The sequence below is a fragment of the Gobius niger genome (genome assembly GCF_951799975.1).
Source record: "Gobius niger genome assembly, chromosome: 2".
NCBI classification, from domain to species: Eukaryota; Metazoa; Chordata; class Actinopteri; order Gobiiformes; family Gobiidae; genus Gobius; species Gobius niger.
The window spans coordinates 46,507,293-46,527,167 of NC_136853.1; the positions used below are offsets into that span (position 1 = coordinate 46,507,293).

A 19,875-nucleotide genomic window follows, 5' to 3' on the forward strand; every position below is an offset into this window, starting at 1 on the left:
AATACCTGTGTGAGCAGAGTGTGTGTGGGGCCAAATACCTGTGTGAGCAGAGTGTGTGTGAGGCCAAATACCTGTGTGAGCAGAGTGTGTGTGGGGCCAAATACCTGTGTGAGCAGAGTGTGTGTGGGGCCAAATACCTGTGTGAGCAGAGTGTGTGTGAGGCCAAATACCTGTGTGAGCAGAGTGTGTGTGGGGCCAAATACCTGTGTGAGCAGAGTGTGTGTGAGGCCAAATACCTGTGTGAGCAGAGTGTGTGTGGGGCCAAATACCTGTGTGAGCAGAGTGTGTGTGAGGCCAAATACCTGTGTGAGCAGAGTGTGTGTGAGGCCAAATACCTGTGTGAGCAGAGTGTGTGTGGGGCCAAATACCTGTGTGAGCAGAGTGTGTGTGAGGCCAAATACCTGTGTGAGCAGAGTGTGTGTGAGGCCAAATACCTGTGTGAGCAGAGTGTGTGTGAGGCCAAATACCTGTGTGAGCAGAGTGTGTGTGGGGCCAAATACCTGTGTGAGCAGAGTGTGTGTGGGGCCAAATACCTGTGTGAGCAGAGTGTGTGTGAGGCCAAATACCTGTGTGAGCAGAGTGTGTGTGAGGCCAAATACCTGTGTGAGCAGAGTGTGTGTGGGGCCAAATACCTGTGTGAGCAGAGTGTGTGTGGGGCCAAATACCTGTGTGAGCAGAGTGTGTGTGAGGCCAAATACCTGTGTGAGCAGAGTGTGTGTGGGGCCAAATACCTGTGTGAGCAGAGTGTGTGTGAGGCCAAATACCTGTGTGAGCAGAGTGTGTGTGAGGCCAAATACCTGTGTGAGCAGAGTGTGTGTGAGGCCAAATACCTGTGTGAGCAGAGTGTGTGTGAGGCCAAATACCTGTGTGAGCAGAGTGTGTGTGAGGCCAAATACCTGTGTGAGCAGAGTGTGTGTGAGGCCAAATACCTGTGTGAGCAGAGTGTGTGTGAGGCCAAATACCTGTGTGAGCAGAGTGTGTGTGGGGCTCTGAGCCGATGCACCGCTCGACTGAGTGGAAGAGTGACCCTGGGGGAGAGAAAGAGAAAGAGAGAGAGAGAGAGAGGGGAAAAAAACAATAAATAAGTTCTTCTGGGAAATATGCAGATAGTCGAGTTACATCACAGACTTTATTTTCAACCCATTCAGGAGGTTCATGAAACAAAATACTTGGGCATAATCTTAGATAAACACCTAAGTCACTAACATCTGCAGGAAATCAAATCTGAACTGTTTTTATAAGAAGAGAATTATCACACCACGCGGCTCTATTGTATATGCATGCAATGGTTTTTTCACATTTGTCATACTGCATTACAGCAGGTCACAAACATCAGCGTCCACTCTGAGACCAGTCACTTCTCTGTAGAAACAGGCAATTCAGATATTTGACAAGAAACCTTTGAGAGGCATCATTGTGATTTCATACAAAAGCACTTTTTACTTTTGAAAACTTTGTAAATTGACTTTTAAATGTCTGAACGACTGTGTGTCGCCTCTGTCCTCTGGCCTCATGGTGAGGTGTCAGGTTCTCTCAGACCTTCCACCAGAGCCTCAGTTAAAGGGATTGTTGCTCCCAAAGTTTAGAAACTCTTTTGGACAGTGTGGCTTCTCCTTCAGAGGCGACACTGTGGAACTCTCTCCCCACGGCTCTGAAACTGCAGACCAACGTCACCATCTTTACCAGAGGCTTAAACAGTGGCTCAAACCGGCCCAAAGGTGTTCACATGTGTAGAATGTGCCTTATCTAGTTTAATCATCTGTTTTATTGTAACTGTGTTTTATTTTTAAATCCTAAAAGCCCCCTATGGACAGGAGTTGAAAATGCATTGTTTAAAGTGCTATAACACTTTAAACTATGCATCTGGTTCGTCCAATGTAATTGCTATGTCCATATTAAATAAATAAATGAACGAAAACGAAGTTCAACCTAAGTCATTTTGTAGGCCTGACTCCTCCTCCTGTAACCACACGGACGCTGCTAACAGGAAGTGAACCTGGGACCGGCTTGTTGTGAGTGCGGCCGTGATCATCACTTTGTGTCACAATAGATTAAAACACAATATCCAATTTCAACATCTCAGGGAGATTTTTTTAGAAATGTTGAGATTTTTACATAATTGATGTTTTTGTTTGTTGGATTACTTCAACAGTTAAAGTGATAGTCCGTAAGTTTGCAAAGTGAGGAGAGATAGAGTCAAATTCCTCCCCTCTTTAACCAGAAAGCACTTCTTAGTTTGCAAAATGAGCAGAGCAGGAACAGAATTTTCAGTAGTAAACAATCAAGCTCCTCCCCCTTCTTTCCTGATTGGACCAAACACAGGAAAGCTCGTCTCATTGGTCAAAGTGGTGTCCCGTTTATTCTGATTAGTGTCTGAAATCAGCGAAGGGAGGGACTTTTGAAAAAATACAATTATTTATTAATACTTATGTTACCTCACATTTCAGATTCAGACGGTCAATAAAACACAATCTATTAAATTTGTAAAACATTGAAATTTACAGACTATCACTTTAAGGTTCAAGCAGTGCTGAGTAACTCACGCCCCTAGAGGCCACGAGGCGTCGTAGCATGTTGCGTTTTTTTACTCATTAATTGTCCGTGAGAGTAAATCCTACACTGACAGAAAAGGGACAGAGGGATATCGTACATCCAATTACACAATGGAGTAATTTTTTAAGTCAAACTTGTCTGTAAATACTGTTTAAGTGACGTTAGCCCGCAGTTAGCTTTGCCCGTTAGCCTGTTAGCTTCTTCTTCGTGATTCTATTTGTGTGTATTGGTGGCAGTCAAGTTGGAATTGTGGTTTTCTGGCCAGAGACACCAGAGGAGATGAACGACCCTCCAGTCATCCCATAAACACTTGTATTTCCCCCAGAGGGAAGGATTCTTTAAGGTAAACAAGTTACTTAGCGCTGCTTTAAGGTTATCGTCCCCGTAGGGAAACTTGTCCTGTGCATTTGACTCATCCTTCGATGCCGCTGGGCGACCCGTAAGGAGCGGTGCTGCGCTCGGGGACACATCTCCAGATGTGGAGCCAGGCTGATGGTCAGAAACACCTGGCTGGAGGATTCACCTGTTTTTACTGGAGCACCTGGAGGAACCTACGCAGACACGGGGAGAACATGCAAACTCCACCAGGAAGGCCCCGGAATCGAACCCGGGACCTTCTAACTGTGAAGCACGAGCGCTTTTTTGGGACACTACTTTTTACTTCTACTTGAGTAAAGATTGAAAATGTACTATTTTAAAGTAATGCTACTCTTAATACTATTACCTCTAAGTCTAGATCCTTTAAGTCTAGATTAAAGACACATCTTTTTAAACTAGCTTTTAAAGGAATAGTGTTTAAAGGAAGTGTTTTCATGCAAAGTATATTTACACAGAAATGTAACATGTCGATTTTATAAGCAAATAAAAAGGGGGACTATATTGTGAGGCGTAATGATACGAGGAGCACAGCGTCCGCGCAGTAACTCCTAAAGACTTCCCCGCTCACTTCCGTCAATAACCTTTAGGAGTTACTGCGCAGACGTTTTGCTCCTCGTATCATTACGCCTCACAATATAGTTCCCCTTTTTATTTGCTTATAAAATCGACATGTTACATTTCTGTGTAAATATACTTCGCATGAAAACACTTCACGTAACTTTATTTAAATAGGGAACACGTGGAAGAGCTTGGTAGCTTCTATCGTGAGCTTTTTTGGAGCTATGTGACATGTGGGAGAGGCTGCGTATGTGTGAGCGCACGGACAAAGACCAGACGGGGATATATTAACTCGGCTAAGGTTAGGTATGAACATATCTCAGTATGTAAAAACGGTGGCCTGTTCCTTTAAGACTTAGATCGCACTTATTTGATTGATTGATTTTTTAATATTGTTTCATCTTTCTGTGAAGCACTTTGGTCTTCCTTGTGTTGTTGTAAGGTGCTATAGAAATAAACTTTGATTGATTGAATGATTGACCTCTACCAGCGCGGTCAAGTGCACAACATGCTCCTTCTTTGTTCACAAACTTAAAGGGCCGATATCATGCAAAAACTTTACTGAAGTTTTAGCAGTGTTTAAGGTGCATGATGGGTTATTCTTTATGTGAAAAGAAACATGAGTTTAGTGTGTATTTGATCTTGTGGTGACCCAGCAGCTGTGGGAGTGGCCTCTAATGCGCTCCAGGATCAACTCTCTTAAAGGTCTCTGCTCTGGGAACCGTCTCCATGGTTACACAAACATTCCATTCAGAAAACCCACCAGAAAAACCCTAAACATCTGATCCTGGTGAGTCCACACAGCTGCTGGGTTAAATACACACCAACACTTTGTTTTCCTTCCAAAAAAGTTCCACAATGCACCTTTAAAATGTTAAACCCTCATCAGAAACATACCTTTAAGTTAAGGGTGGAGATTTCCATGTTGTTCCTTTGAGCTCCTTCATCAAACTGGTTCTGATCATATAAACTGTCTTCCTCGCGCTGATTAGCATGTTTAGAATATAAACTGTATATAAAGTATCTGTTTGGAAACTTTTACTTTGCTCGTCACTGTTGCAGAAACCAGGAAGTGCGCTCTCTGCTGGCCTGAACTATAACTGCTCTTTATCAAATCATTACAAACAAGCACTACACGTTATTTTACTTTATACTACAAAAAAGATCAAGCTGTGGGCTGTAAAGTAGTGTAGAGCAGCGGTTCTCAACCTTTTGGAGCCACGACCCCCATTTTAACAGTAAAAGGGATTCGTGACCCCCGCTCGGGTCACACCGTGGGAAATAGAAATAGTCGCCGACATAATTCTTAACCTCTTAACCCCCGCCTGAACCGAGAGGAACTTTTTGTAAATTTTGTCACATTTTTGTCATTTTTTTGTCACATTTTTGTCATTTTTTGTCATTTTTTTGTCATTTTTTGTCATTTTTTGGTCACATTTTGGTCACATTTTTGTCACATTTTTGTCACATTTTTGTCATTTTTTTGTCACATTTTTGTCATTTTTTTTGTCATTTTTTGTCATTTTTTGGTCACATTTTTGTCATTTTTTTGTCAATTTTTTGTCATTTTTTGTCATTTTTTGTCATTTTTTTGTCATTTTTTTGTCACATTTTTGTCACATTTTTGTCATTTTTTGTCATTTTTTGTCATTTTTTTGTCATTTTTTGTCATTTTTTTGTCATTTTTTGTCATTTTTTTGTCATTTTTTGTCATTTTTTGTCACATTTTTATCACATTTTTGTCATTTTTTTGTCACATTTTTGTCATTTTTTGTATTTTTTTTTGTCATTTTTTGTCATTTTTTTGTCACATTTTTATCACATTTTTGTCATTTTTTTGTCACATTTTTGTCATTTTTTGTCATTTTTTGTCATTTTTTTGTCATTTTTTGTCATTTTCTGTCATTTTTTGTCATTTTTTGGTCACATTTTTTTCACATTTTTGTCACATTTTTGTCATTTTTTTGTCACATTTTTATCACAACAAAATATCACATTATTATCAGCTAATGAAAACATGTCTATTTTATCTAAATGATCTGGCGACCCCCCCCAAATTTGTCTCGCGACCCCCAGGTTGAGAACCACTGGTGTAGAGTATAATACAGGTCCTTCAAATAGTTTCTCCATCTCTGTATTTTCCACAAATGTCTGTGAATGCAATATTCTGCTACAAAAAAACAACAACAAAAACTGGTACATTCCCTTTAAGACAAAAACAGAGCTCCCTTTAAACACCGACAGCTGGAAGAAGTGGTGATCACAGCCAAGGAATAAGAAAAGGAAAGCAAATTATACACAAAAGGGGCGCATGTTTCTTAAGTCACATTAAAGTTACATTAAAGTGAAGGCAGTATGATGTTTCCGTTACCTGCTGCTGGGACGTCCCGTGCGGAGGCGGCTGATTCGGGGGTGCAGAGGCGTGCTGCGCGGCGGACAGCTGCTGCTAAACGGACACGTGGACACAAGAGACATGTTGTGAAGAGAGAGAGACAGAGAAAGAGAGAAAAGAAAGAGGGAAAAACACAATCAGTCTGTGATTCGTGGAGAGACTGTGCAACAAATCATGGGTGGAAATACAAAGAGTCACACGGTCCCGGGACAGTTGGACTGGTTGTATAGGCACTCATGCAGCTCTGTCATATGCCCTCCTGCTGTCTGCATATGACACGTGCACAGCAGGGGGTGAGGACGGGGGCAGCGCTGGGGGGGTTCATGCAGCTCAGCGTCATGTATGTTTCAATTAAAAAGAAGGCAACAACTGGAATAATATTATAAACTTCTGTTGAAGCTTTTGCGAAAGAAAATACCCAATAAATGAATACATTTAAGTGTAACTAATAATAAAAAAATAACAAAAATGTGATAAAAAAAATGACAAAAATGTGATAAAAAAATGACAAAAATGTGATAAAAAAATGACAAAAATGTGATAAAAAAATGACAAAAATGTGATAAAAAAATGACAAAAATGTGACAAAAAAATGACAAAAATGTGATAAAAAAATGACAAAAATGTGATAAAAAAATGACAAAAATGTGATAAAAAAATGACAAAAATGTGATAAAAAAATGACAAAAATGTGATAAAAAAATGACAAAAATGTGATAAAAAAATGACAAAAATGTGATAAAAAAATGACAAAAATGTGATAAAAAAATGACAAATATGTGATAAAAAAATGACAAAAATGTGATAAAAAAATGACAAAAATGTGATAAAAAAATGACAAAAATGTGATAAAAAAATGACAAAAATGTGATAAAAAAAATGACAAAAATGTGATAAAAAAATGACAAAAATGTGATAAAAAAAATGACAAAAATGTGATAAAAAAATGACAAAAATGTGATAAAAAAATGACAAAAATGTGATAAAAAAATGACAAAAATGTGATAAAAAAATGACAAAAATGTGATAAAAAAATGACAAAAATGTGATAAAAAAATGACAAAAATGTGATAAAAAAATGACAAAAATGTGATAAAAAAAATGACAAAAATGTGATAAAAAAATGACAAAAATGTGATAAAAAAATGACAAAAATGTGATAAAAAAATGACAAAAATGTGATAAAAAATGACAAAAATATGATGAAAAAAATGACAAAAATGTGATAAAAAATAACAAAAATGTGATTAAAAAAATGACAAAAATGTGATAAAAAATGACAAAAAAGTGATAAAAAAATGACAAAAATGTGATAAAAAAATGACAAAAATGTGATGAAAAAAATAACAAAAATGTGATAAAAAAAATGACTAAAATGTGATAAAAAAATGACAAAAATGTGATAAAAAAATGACAAAAATGTGACAAAAAAATGACAAAAAAGTGACAAAAAATGACAACATTAAAGTGTAACTAATAAAACGAGGAGTGACGCGTCGATACATGTAGGAACATGTATACGAGACAAACACAAAGACACGAATGGAGGATCTGGAGGAGCTGCTTCAAAGTCGACACAGAGCTGTTATCGTGACCTTTGAAGCTCGATTCTGCGCTACAAAACAAAACTGTCAAAGAGGAACTAAATTTCGATACGACATCACAGAAATACAACAGAAAAACAAAACATTTGAATCAGCGCGGTTACACTTCAGAAACTGTCCGAACACAGTTTACTTTTGTTGTATGTTTTGTGTTTGTCCATTCAAACCCGCAAAGTCTCACAGTCAGAACTGGAGCAGCCGAGATGGGATTTCTCTGCAGATAATGTGTCTTATTTTGTGACTTTGAAGAGACTTTGGATTTGAATGAGTCCCATGTCCGGTATACTGCGCGTACAGTATACCTGCACAAACACATCTATCATATACAAGTATATGAACATACACACAAAATACTACTTACTGAAAACATATGGAACTAAGTCAGGGTTTAGGACACAAATGATACACATGTAGAGCTGGCCTCAAAGACTGCCTCTGTGTCTGAATGATGCTCAGTTCTGGTTTCATGTATCTAGTGTGGAGCTAATATGTCGCTAACGTGAGCAAGTCTGAACAACAGCAGTCTTTGAAACCTACACTTTAAACAAAAAGGTTTGGGAGGGTTAAAAATCACAAAAGCAGTAGCCGGGGCCTGGGTTGGTTCACAGTAACAGGAGATACTAACACGACCCTGGGTCAAACTACTTCAGACTTCACTTTAACACGAGCAAGAATGAGCTCAATGGAAACATTCTCTTTACTTTAAGGCAGTGGTTCTCAACCTGGGGTCGCGAGACAAATTTGGGGGGGGGGGGCGCCAGATCTATTATATAAAATAGCCATATTTTCATTAGCTGATAATAATCTGATATTTTGTTGTAGCATGTGTGTGTTCTTTTACCAGAGTGACATTATTTGTTTGTAGTTTGATGAATTTCATTTTAGCCAAAAAAGTGACAAAAAATTGACAAAAATGTGACAAAAAAAGGCAAAAATGCGATAAAAAAATGACAAAAATGCGACAAAAAATGACAAAAATGTGACAAAAATGTGACAAAAATGTGACAAAAAAATGACAAAAATGTGACAAAAAAATGACAAAAATGCGACAAAAAAATGACAAAAATGTGACAAAAAAATGACAAAAATGTGATGAAAATGTGACAAAAATGTGACAAAAAAATGACAAAAATGTGATGAAAATGTGACAAAAATGTGACAAAAAAATGACAAAAATGCGACAAAAAAATTACAAAAATGTGACTAAAAAATGACAAAAATGTGACAAAAAAATGGCAAAAATGTGACAAAAAAATGGCAAAAATGTGATGAAAAAATGACAAAAATGTGATAAAAAAATGACAAAAATGTGACAAAAAAATGGCAAAAATGTGACAAAAAAATGACAAAAATGTGATAAAAAATGACAAAAATGTGATAAAAAAAAATGACAAAAATGTGACAAAAAAATGACAAAAATGTGATAAAAAAAATGACAAAAATGTGACAAAAAAATGACAAAAATGTGACAAAAAATGACAAAAAGTTCCTCTCGGTTCAGGCGGGGGTTAAGGGGTTAAGAATTATGTCGGCTACTATTTCTATTTCTCACGGTGTGACCTGAGCGGGGGTCACGACTCCCTGTTACTGTTAAAATGGGGGTCGTGTCTCCAAAAGGTTGAGAACCACTGCTTTCAGGAGCGTCTAATGTGGCTGACGTGTGTCTTTGTTCATGTGACCCAGGGTCGCTGGATACCTGGGGGGCTATACTAGTACCATGGGGGTATTGTTGGCCTGCATTGCCAGCACAGACTCGTGGTAGGTCATGTCAGGCTGGGCAGGCACCACTCCTCCGTGCCGGGCCCACGTGCTCTGCATCAGCGTCTCCAGCTGAGAGCAGGACGCCCCGCACGGACGCAGCTCGGTCGTGGGGGTGGGAGGGAGGAAGCTCTGCATGGAGGGCGGGTGAGCCTGGGGGTCGATGGGCAGCGCTGGAGCTGAAGCGTCGTATGAGGCGGAGGAGTGAGGGATGGACTGAGCTGACGACGGGTCAAAGGAGGCGAGCGTCTGTGGAGGCGGAGACTGGAACTCCCCGGCGTCAGAGGAGGTGAGGGAGTCGCTGGAGGGTTCAGGGCTGTGATCCTTCAGTGGGACGCCAGTGTGATGCAGGAGCAGGCTCCCTGGGGGCAGAGGGAGCTCAGGACTTACAAAAGAGTACAGCTCCTCTGTGACGGGCTGCAGGCGGCTGTACGATCCTGAGCCTCCAGAGCCAGCACTGTCCTCTAGAGGCAGGTCCATGGAACTGCGCCTCACCCGGAACAGCCGGGACGCCAGCAGAGCCGGGTCTCCTGCTGCCGCCGCCGCCGCCGCCGCCAGATGGAAGTCAAACACGCTGGAGGAGGAGGGCTCGGTCAGCGCTGGAGGAGCAGCATGTGGTGCAGGGGGGTAGCAGGCCTCAGAGGACACCGAGCCCCCACTGGACGCTCCCATCGAAGATAACTGAGAGGGGATGGGGCTGTGGGCGCTCATCCTCTGCATCAGGTGAGCGTGTAAGAAGCCGGGCTGGGGGGGCACAGGATCATAGCCCAGACTAGCAGCGGCGGCGGCGGCGGCGGCCTGCCTCTGCTGATGGAAACTCAAGCCCAGCTGGTGGGCCGTCATGGGGTAGCCTCCGTACGCCATGGCCTCAAAATGGTCCAATAAGGCGGCCTGGTTCAGACTCAGCCTCCTCACGGCCTCCTCATGCTCCGCCCTCATGTCTCTCATCCCGTACAGACTGGGGTCGGACTGTCCCGGGAGATGCAGAGGCTCGCCCACCCCCAGTCTCTGAGCAGCCGCCGCGAAGCCGGGGTTGACCATGTAGAGCGGCGGCATCTCCACCCCCTCCAGCCCGGAGAAGGGGTGCAGGCTGCTGCCGTAGCGAGGGTAGGCCGGCTGGAAGTGTCGGGTGTGGGCCTCCAGGACGGACGTGCTCTTGCGCCGCTGGTTGTTGAAGCCCTTAGGGGGGCCGTTGGGCGGGGGGGAGAAGGAGACCGGCCGCTCCGGGATGGAGGGGAAGAACATGGGGGGGTCGGGGAGCGCCGGCACGGCTCCCGCTGCTCCGCCGTTGAACGGGTGGGGCATTGTGTGCTGCTGTGGTGGAATACAATTCAAGAATCAGACAGAGACAGAGAGACCCAGAGTACAGGCCCAGATCAGAGGGAGAGGAGGTGCTCAGAAACACAGAGAGTTCTTCATAACAGAGGGAGAGGAGGTGCTCAGAAACACAGAGAGTTCTCCATAACAGAGGGAGAGGAGGTGCTCAGAAACACAGAGAGTTCTCCATGACAGAGGGAGAGGAGGAGCTCAAAGCAAAAACACAGAGAGTTCTCCATAACAGAGGAGCTGAAAGAGCATCAAGAGGAATCTGAGAATGAGGATGGTGAACAAAAGCACAGAGAGACGGTCACACACAGGGGAGTTAGGGAAGCAAAGGGCCAGATATGGGCTGAACCTCCACTCGACATCATGATCTCAGCTCACACGGGGTTAAAAGGAGACAAACAACTAATGTATATTCAATACACTATGTTTGTCTGCTGGTCTTAAGAAAAACTGCATTAAAAGCATCATAATGTTATTGACAGAGCTGCGGTAAACGCTTTATCAGTGCCCTCCAAAAATAATGGCTCCATTTTATACTCACAACTGCCACCTCAGGTCATACGTGTAACTGCAGCTTCTGTATTAAAGGAACAGGCCAGCGTTTTTCCACACTGAGATATGTTCTTACCTGAGCTGTGACGAGTTCTTTAGGACCTGTCTGATCTTCAGTCACGTAAACACAGCGCAGACGGCGTTAGCATTTAGCCTCTCCCTCTCTCCTCTATAGCTCCAAAACAGGTCGAGATAGAAGCTACCAAGCTCTTCCACGTTTCCCCTATTTAAATATGGTTACGTGAAGTGTTCCACTACAAAGTATAATTACACACAATTAAACAATGTGGGTTTTCTAAGCGGATAAAAGGGGGGACTATATTGTAAGGCGTAATAATACCAGGAGGAGTTCTTGTTCTAGTTTTTGTAATTTGTTTTGTTGAGTTTTTGTCTAATTTTTGTCACATTTTTGTTGAATTTTTGTTGAGTTTTTGTCGAATTTTTGTCAAATTTTTGTCTAATTTTTGCCACATTTTTGTTGAGTTTTTGTCACATTTTTGTCACATTTTTGTCACATTTTTGTTGAGTTTTTGTCGAATTTTTGTTGAGTTTTTGTCACATTTTTGTCACATTTTTGTCACATTTTTGTTGAGTTTTTGTCACATTTTTGTTGAATTTTTGTCACATTTTTTGTTGAATTTTTCTCATATTTTTGTTGAATTTTTGTCTAATTTTTGTTGAATTTTTGTCACATTTTTGTTGAATTTTTGTTGAATTTTTGTTGATTTTTTGTCGAATTTTTGTCGAATTTTTGTCACATTTTTGTTGAATTTTTCTCACATTTTTGTCGAATTTTTGTCACATTTTTGTTGAATTTTTGTCACATTTTTGTTAATTACACACAATTAAACAATGTGGATTTTCTAAGCGGATAAAAGGGGGAACTATATTGTAAGGCGTAATAATACCAGGAGTAGTTCGGCATCCGCACAGTAAAGTGAAGATTACTGCGCGGATTTCGAACAACTCCGTGGAAGAGCTTGGTAGCTTCTATCTTGACCTGTTTTGGAGCTATAGAGGAGAGAGGGAGAGGCTAAATGCTAACGCCGTCTGCGCTGTGTTTACGTGACTGAAGATCAGACAGGTCCTAAAGAACTCGTCACAGCTCAGGTAAGAACATATCTCAGTGTGGAAAAACGCTGGCCTGTTCCTTTAAGTTCTCCATCAGAGCTTCATGGAGATATTTGTGCCACTAGAACCACCCCTTGTCCTTTCATCAGGTCCAGTTCACTTAAAACTCTTAAGGCTCTGAAGTAATTCCTGTTCTTTTAGATCAACGTCAACAAAAAAGATAAAAACAGAGCTCGTTAAAACACGAGAATGATGCATCAAATCATGTGTTTTATATATGACGTGTTTGGAACAGCAGAACGATCCTGTGAAGCTACGTTAAGGTTCAGTCTCGCCATTATTAGTGGAGGCCATTTTGTAAAGCTGCAGTAAACGCTGTGAGGCTTTTCTGCAGAGGTGGGAGTGAGTCACTAAAGGCAAGTCTCGAGTCCAAGTCCAAGTCGTGAAGGTCCAGGTCCCGAGAGAGTCCAAGTCAATCGGTCATGGGGTCAAGTCAAGTCAAGTCAAGTCAAGTCACAAACGCCAGCGTGTCGACTTTTCAAAATGTGTTTAATCTTGAAAATAACAAGTGCTTTCTCAAGATACAGCGATTTTAAAAATTTAGGCTAAAATCAAACTCATCAATCAATCTCATGGATTTGGATTGTTTTTTGGTTGGTTTTTCAGACATGAGCTGCTTTTTCTTGTAGTGTGAAATATAAATATAAAATAAGGCGTTTTTTCTCCCCTCCTGGAACCGCCACCTTAACGTGGTGGAGGGTAGGGCTGTGCAATTAATCGAAATTCGATTACGATTTCGATTACAACAGTAAACGATTACAAAATTAGCATAATCGCAAAAAATCGATTTTTTTTTTTTTTCCAATTAAAAAAAAAAAAAAAAATGTATTTTTTTTTTCTTTTTTTTAAACAATTTTTTAAATTTTAAATTTTGGGATTTTTGTCACTTTTTTGATGGATTTTTGTCACTTTTTTTTATGGATTTTTGTCTTTTTTTTGCTGGATTTTTGTCATTTTTTTTAATGGATTTTTGTCACTTTTTTATGGATTTTTGTCACTTTTTTATGGATTTTTGTCACTTTTTTGCTGGATTTTTGTCATTTTTTTTGCTGGATTTTTGTCACTTTTTTATGGATTTTTGTCACTTTTTTATGGATTTTTGTCTTTTTTTTGATGGATTTTTGTCATTTTTTTTGCTGGATTTTTGTCACTTTTTTATGGATTTTTGTCACTTCTTTATGGATTTTTGTCACTTTTTTATGGATTTTTGTCTTTTTTTTTGATGGATTTTTGTAATTTTTTTTGCTGGATTTTTGTCACTTTTTTTTATGGATTTTTGTCACTTTTTTAAAGGATTTTTGTCACTTTTTTGCTGGATTTTTGTCACTTTTTTGATGGATTTTTTTAAAGGCAACAAATAATCGTTTGAATAATCGATCACTCGAATGATCCTGGAGCTCTGTTGTCGGGGGCTTCGTGCCCCTGGTAGGGTCTCCCAGGGCAAACAGGTCCTATAGGTGACGGGTCAGATGAAGAGCGGTTCAAAAGCTCCTTATGAGAGACCGACAGGCCCGGATAATCGTGAGGCCGTCCTTCTGTGGACCCCCCACCTGCAGGGGGCGCCATAAGGGGCTGGTGCAGTGTGATCTGGGCAGCTCCACGACCCGGAAACGGACAAGTGGAAGATAATGGATGGATGGATGGCAGTTTTTCTGTCAGTGGTTCCCCTGTGCTGCCCCAGCCCCTGTATACTCGGATTCGCCCCTGCTCAAAGTAGATTCCCTTCAGTCCCGCTGTCACTGGGCTGTGGTGGATGTGTAAAATAACCTCTAAATGCTGTAAACTTTGTGTGAACGAATTAAAACATGGAAAAGCCCCAAGATTCCTGTAGATGAATCAGCTCTGACATGGTGGTTCTGGAGGCTCCGTCTGCGCTGTAGGTCCAGCCCATTGTTTCAAACGTTTCCTGTCCGTAAATCTCCTCCTCTTCACTGTCTTTACAAAACTCTTAATGCATCCAAAGAAATATTTCCTCCTGCCTTTTCGCGCTGTACCACAGTCTATTGAGGTTTTTAAAAATAAACTTAAGACCCACTTATTTTGTGCGGCTTATTCTTAGTGTGTTATTTTGTGTTTTTAACTGATAATATTCCTCGTGTTTTTACTATTGATATGTTCTGTCTGTTTCTGTTTTGTTTGTTTTTGTGTCAATTGTAGCACTTTGAGATGTGTTCTTCATATGTAAAGTTCAATACAAATAAAATGTATTATTATTATTATTATTGATTAGACGCCTGTGTCTGGAAACCGAACACGCATGAGGATAATCACCATAATGTAAACAAAGATGCGCCGCTTTTACAAAATGAATCCTGATCTTTCGACAGTTTCACTCAAATAAATAAAAACTATAAAGTCACTGAGAGTCATTGGCCTCAAGTCCAAGTCAAGTCTCGAGTCACAAACAGCAAGTCAAGTCAAGTCTTTTTGGAGCTTTGGTCGATAAAAGTATAATTACACACAATTAAACAATGTGGATTTTCTAAGCGGATAAAAGGGGGGACTATATTGTAAGGCGTAATAATACCAGGAGGAGTTCTTGTTCTAGTTTTTGTCACATCTTTGTTGAATTTTTGTCACATTTTTGTTGAGTTTTTGTCACATTTTTGTTGAATTTTTGTCACATTTTTGTTGAATTTTTGTCACATTTTTGTTGAATTTTTGTCACATTTTTGTTGAATTTTTGTCACATTTTTGTTGAATTTTTGTCACATTTTTGTTGAGTTTTTGTCACATTTTTGTTGAATTTTTGTCACATTTTTGTTGAGTTTTTGTAGAATTTTTCTCACATTTTTGTTGAATTTTTGTCACATTTTTGTTGAATTTTTCTCACATTTTTGTCGAATTTTTGTCGAATTTTTCTCACATTTTTGTCGAGTTTTTGTCGAATTTTTGTCGAATTTTTGTCGAATTTTTGTCGAATTTTTGTCGAATTTTTCTCACATTTTTGTTGAGTTTTTGTCACATTTTTGTTGAATTTTTGTCACATTTTTGTTGAATTTTTGTCTAATTTTTGTTGAATTTTTGTCACATTTTTGTTGAATTTTTGTCACATTTTTTGTTGAGTTTTTGTTGAGTTTTTGTTGAGTTTTTGTCGAATTTTTGTCGAATTTTTGTCGAATTTTTGTCACATTTTTGTCACATTTTTGTCACATTTTTGTCACATTTTTGTTGAATTTTTGTCACATTTTTGTTGAGTTTTTGTCACATTTTTGTTGAATTTTTGTCACATTTTTGTTGAGTTTTTGTCACATTTTTGTTGAATTTTTGTCACATTTTTGTTGAGTTTTTGTAGAATTTTTCTCACATTTTTGTTGAATTTTTGTCACATTTTTGTTGAATTTTTGTCACATTTTTGTTGAATTTTTGTAGAATTTTTCTCACATTTTTGTTGAATTTTTCTCACATTTTTGTTGAGTTTTTGTAGAATTTTTCTCACATTTTTGTTGAATTTTTCTCACATTTTTGTTGAATTTTTGTTGAATTTTTGTTGAATTTTTGTCGAATTTTTCTCACATTTTTGTCGAGTTTTTGTCGAATTTTTGTCGAATTTTTGTCGAATTTTTGTCACATTTTTGTTGAGTTTTTGTCACATTTTTGTTGAATTTTTGTCACATTTTTGTTGAGTTTTTGTCACATTTTTGTTGAATTTTTGTCACATTTTTGTCGAATTTTTGTCACATTTTTGTTGAGTTTTTGTCACATTTTTGTTGAATTTTTGTCACATTTTTGTTGAATTTTTGTCTAATTTTTGTTGAATTTTTGTCACATTTTTGTTGAATTTTTGTCACATTTTTTGTTGAGTTTTTGTTGAGTTTTTGTCGAATTTTTGTCGAATTTTTGTCGAATTTTTGTCACATTTTTGTCACATTTTTGTCACATTTTTGTCACATTTTTGTTGAATTTTTCTCAAGTCTCAAGTCCCGAAAACTGCGACTCGAGTCAAGTCATGTGACTCGACTCTCCCACCTCTGCTGTTCTGAATTCCGCAGTTGGAACCAGCTCTTCCACACGACACTCCTTTGGCGGAGGTGAAGCTCGGGGACCTTACGGGGGTGGAGGAGAGGGCGGGCAGGCTGGCTCGCCGCTGCCTGCCCCGGGGCAGAGCGGCGGCCGGGCTCATGGGCAGCACCGTCTCCAGAGCTCTGGAGAGGCGCCCGGCGAACGTGTCCCGCTCGGCCGACGGGGGCGTGCGGGCGAGGGGCGAGGAGGGCAGGCGTGGAGGGGGGGTGGAGGGCTTCGGGCGGGGCGGGGCGGCCGTGGTGGAGGATGAGGAGGGGGACAGGGAGTAGGAGGAAGGAGGAACACAGACAGACATGCTACGGCACCGGCGGCGGCGCAGCACAGCGGACTGGGACGGAGACAAGGTCACACACAAAAGTAAATGACGAGTATAACGAGCGGCGACACGATCAAAGGGCAGGTTGCATTCACCACATTCGAGAGAAGGAGGCCATGTTTTTGGATGGCGGCCGAGGGGCCTCTTTGTGATGCGTGAGTGGCTGGTGGTGGACGGGCCGGACTGGGACTGAAAAACAGCCCTGGACTCTGACCAGCCGGGCCCAAATTAGCGTAACTGTGACACTTCCACAAATACATGTGTTAACCTCTGACCCCCCGCCTAAACCAAATGCATTCTGTCCTCTTTTGGCTGTGTGACACCTCATTTGAAAGCTAAGACCCACAAAACTGATATTTTTCCTCGCTATGTTGCTGTGTTGTGTCACCTTTTGTAAGTTTTATTTTTTATTTTTTATTTTATTTTTTGAATTTTTTTTGAATTTTTTTTTGTCACATTTTTGTTAATTTTTGTTAAATTTTTGTTAATTTTTGTCACATTTTTGTCACATTTTTGTTGAATTTTTGTTGAATTTTTTGTCACATTTTTGTTGAATTTTTGTTGAATTTTTGTTGCATTTTTTGTCACATTTTTGTTGAATTTTTGTTGAACTTTTTGTCACATTTTTGTTGAATTTTTGTTAATTTTTTGTCACATTTTTGTTAATTTTTGTTGAATTTTTGTTAATTTTTTGTCACATTTTTGTTAATTTTTGTTGAATTTTTGTTGAATTTTTGTCACATTTTTGTTGCATTTTTGTCACATTTTTGTTGAATTTTTGTCACATTTTTGTCACATTTTTGTTGCATTTTTGTCACATTTTTGTCACATTTTTGTTGAATTTTTGTCACATTTTTGGTGCTTTTTTCCCAAGAATCTTTTAGATTAGGGTAAAGCCAAACTGGAGAAAATGTGCTCGTTCAGGTGGGAGTTAAGTGTTAACCTCTGCCTTAACATTAACGAGTGCATTTTCCCCAGTTCGACTTTTTATTATTCTTGTTTTGATTGGCATCATCAGCAAAAAGAGCGGGAAAGGCGGTCGTAGAAACAGAAGCAAAATCATTCATATAAATAATAAATAATAACGGTCCCAAAACTGAACCTTGTGGTGCACCAGACTCCACGGAATTCCTTTTAGATTCATGTTTGTTTATACTGGGCTTTACCCAAATCTAAAAGCTTCTCGACTGGAGAGCAACAATGTGACGCCTCATTTGAAAGCTGAGACCTACAAAAGTGACGGAAACTTTTTGTCACGTCGCCGCATTTTTGTCATATTTTTGTTATTTTTTAAATTATTTTTCACATCCTTTTTCTAAAATTCTCCCAAAACTACATTTGTTTCTGCAAAAAAAACGCTTTTCCTTCAAAATGATGTTCAGTTCCCCTTTTCCCCCAACCTGAAATAGCTCCAAGTCCCCCCTGCTAGGTCCCCAGGGGGTCCCCGCACCCCTGGTTGGGAAACACTGACATAACTAATGCTACCTATATATTTGTACAGCTTTATTAAATCTTGTACTTACATGTGTAATGACTTTATTATTACCAACCTACACAGAAAGTGTTACCAAAACTGATACTTGGGTGGCGGATCCTGAGACGGCACGAACTCTCAGTTGTCCAGGCACAAATAAATCAAATGTAAATAGTTTAAAGAAAATCATTTTTGTGACACAGACCCTCAAGTCTCAGAATGTTTTGTCGTGAATGCAACCTGTAAAACAAAACAAAAATACAACAAGAGGAGGATTCTGCTCAAGGTGAAGTCAAGACTTTAACATCAAAACTGAACATTTAAAGGATAAAAAACATCGGGTTTCAATGAATGGACCAACTTATTCAAAATATAACACACAAAAGCAAATGTACAAAGCATGAAAATGAACAAAATCTTAGGGCTGCACAACATATCGCCAAATCATCTTAATTGCAATATTTAGGAACAAAACATCCATACGAGAGGTCACAGTGTTTCACAAAACCACCGTGTTCTCCCGTCTTTGCTAAAATGAGCACAGACTTCAAAATGAGCAAAAGTTCAGTTTCACTCATACGTTTTGTACCTGATTAATTACTCAGTCGTCTTGTTCGAACACAATATGATTAAAAACACATTTAAATCTAAATTTAAAAGGAATGAAATGGAAAATATTGCAGTAAAATCATCACAAAACACACAGTCGTTGAAAAGAGCGTTCTGTTCGGCTTCTCCCAGGGGCGGGACTGAAAACCAGCCCTGGACTCTGGTCAGTCTGGACGTAAAATTATCGTAAATGTGACACTTCCACAAATACACATGTGAACCTCTGACCCCCCGCCTTAACCAAGAGCATTTTCTCCAGTTCGGCTTTGCCCAAATCTAAAAGCTTCTGGAAAAAAGGTGTGAAAATAGCGACAGAACTGAGATGAAAACAATGATGAAGATGTGACAAAAAATGAGAAAAGTTTGGCAAAAAAAGTGACGAAAAATTGATGAAAAAGTGGAAAAAATGACAAAAGAAATGACAAAAAAGTGACAAAAAAATGACACAAAATTGATAAAAACTTGACAAAACAATGACAAAAAATAGACAAAAAATTGATGAAAAAGTGGCAAAAATGACAAAAAATAGACAAAAAATGACAAAAAATTGATAAAAAATAGACAAAAAAATGACAAAAAAGTGTTAAAAATTTGATAAAAAATTGACTAAAAAATGACAAAAAAGTGATAAAAAATAGACCAAAAAATGACAAAAAATTCATGAAAAAGTGGCAAAAATGACAAAAAATAGACAAAAAAATAGACAAAAAATGACAAAAAATTTATAAAAATTAGACAAAAAAATGACAAAAAAATGACAAAACTGAGACGAAAACAATTATGAAAATGTGACAAAAAAGTGAGAGAAGTCTGACAAAAAAAGTGACGAAAAATTTATGAAAAAGTGGCAAAAATGTCACAAAAATGTCGAAAAAAGTGACAAAAATTTGATAAAAATTTGACCGAAAAATGACAAAAAAGTGACAAAAATGAGTTGAATATCCAACAAAAAAATGATGGAAAAACAAACTGATGACGTGAGGAAAAAGATCCTCTCGGTTCAGTCGGGCGTTAAGAGGTTAAGCTTTTAGATTTGGGTAAAGCTCGGGGGTAAGGTAAAGTGAGAGGCTCTTCCAGAATGCACACATGGCCAGTCCGCCCCTGACCTCTCCTTCAATTTCAAAGTAAAAAAATAAATAAAATGCTAATGACACTTAAAATACCGAGTAGCATAGAGCTAAATAAGCAGTACCTGTTATAT

At 39.1% G+C, this 19,875-nt stretch overlaps 1 protein-coding gene across 1 annotated transcript in view; it reads right to left on the reverse strand.

Annotated features, from left to right (window-relative positions):
- wnk1b (WNK lysine deficient protein kinase 1b) overlaps positions 1-19,875 on the reverse strand; it is a gene marked incomplete at both ends in the record, with an annotated part of 239,842 nt that overhangs the window by 13,244 nt on the left and 206,723 nt on the right. The window contains 2 exons of the mRNA XM_079551457.1: positions 963-1,028; positions 5,861-5,935. Of these exons, the coding sequence (XP_079407583.1) occupies positions 963-1,028; positions 5,861-5,935 (141 nt within the window). The remainder of the gene's footprint in view (positions 1-962; positions 1,029-5,860; positions 5,936-19,875) is intronic.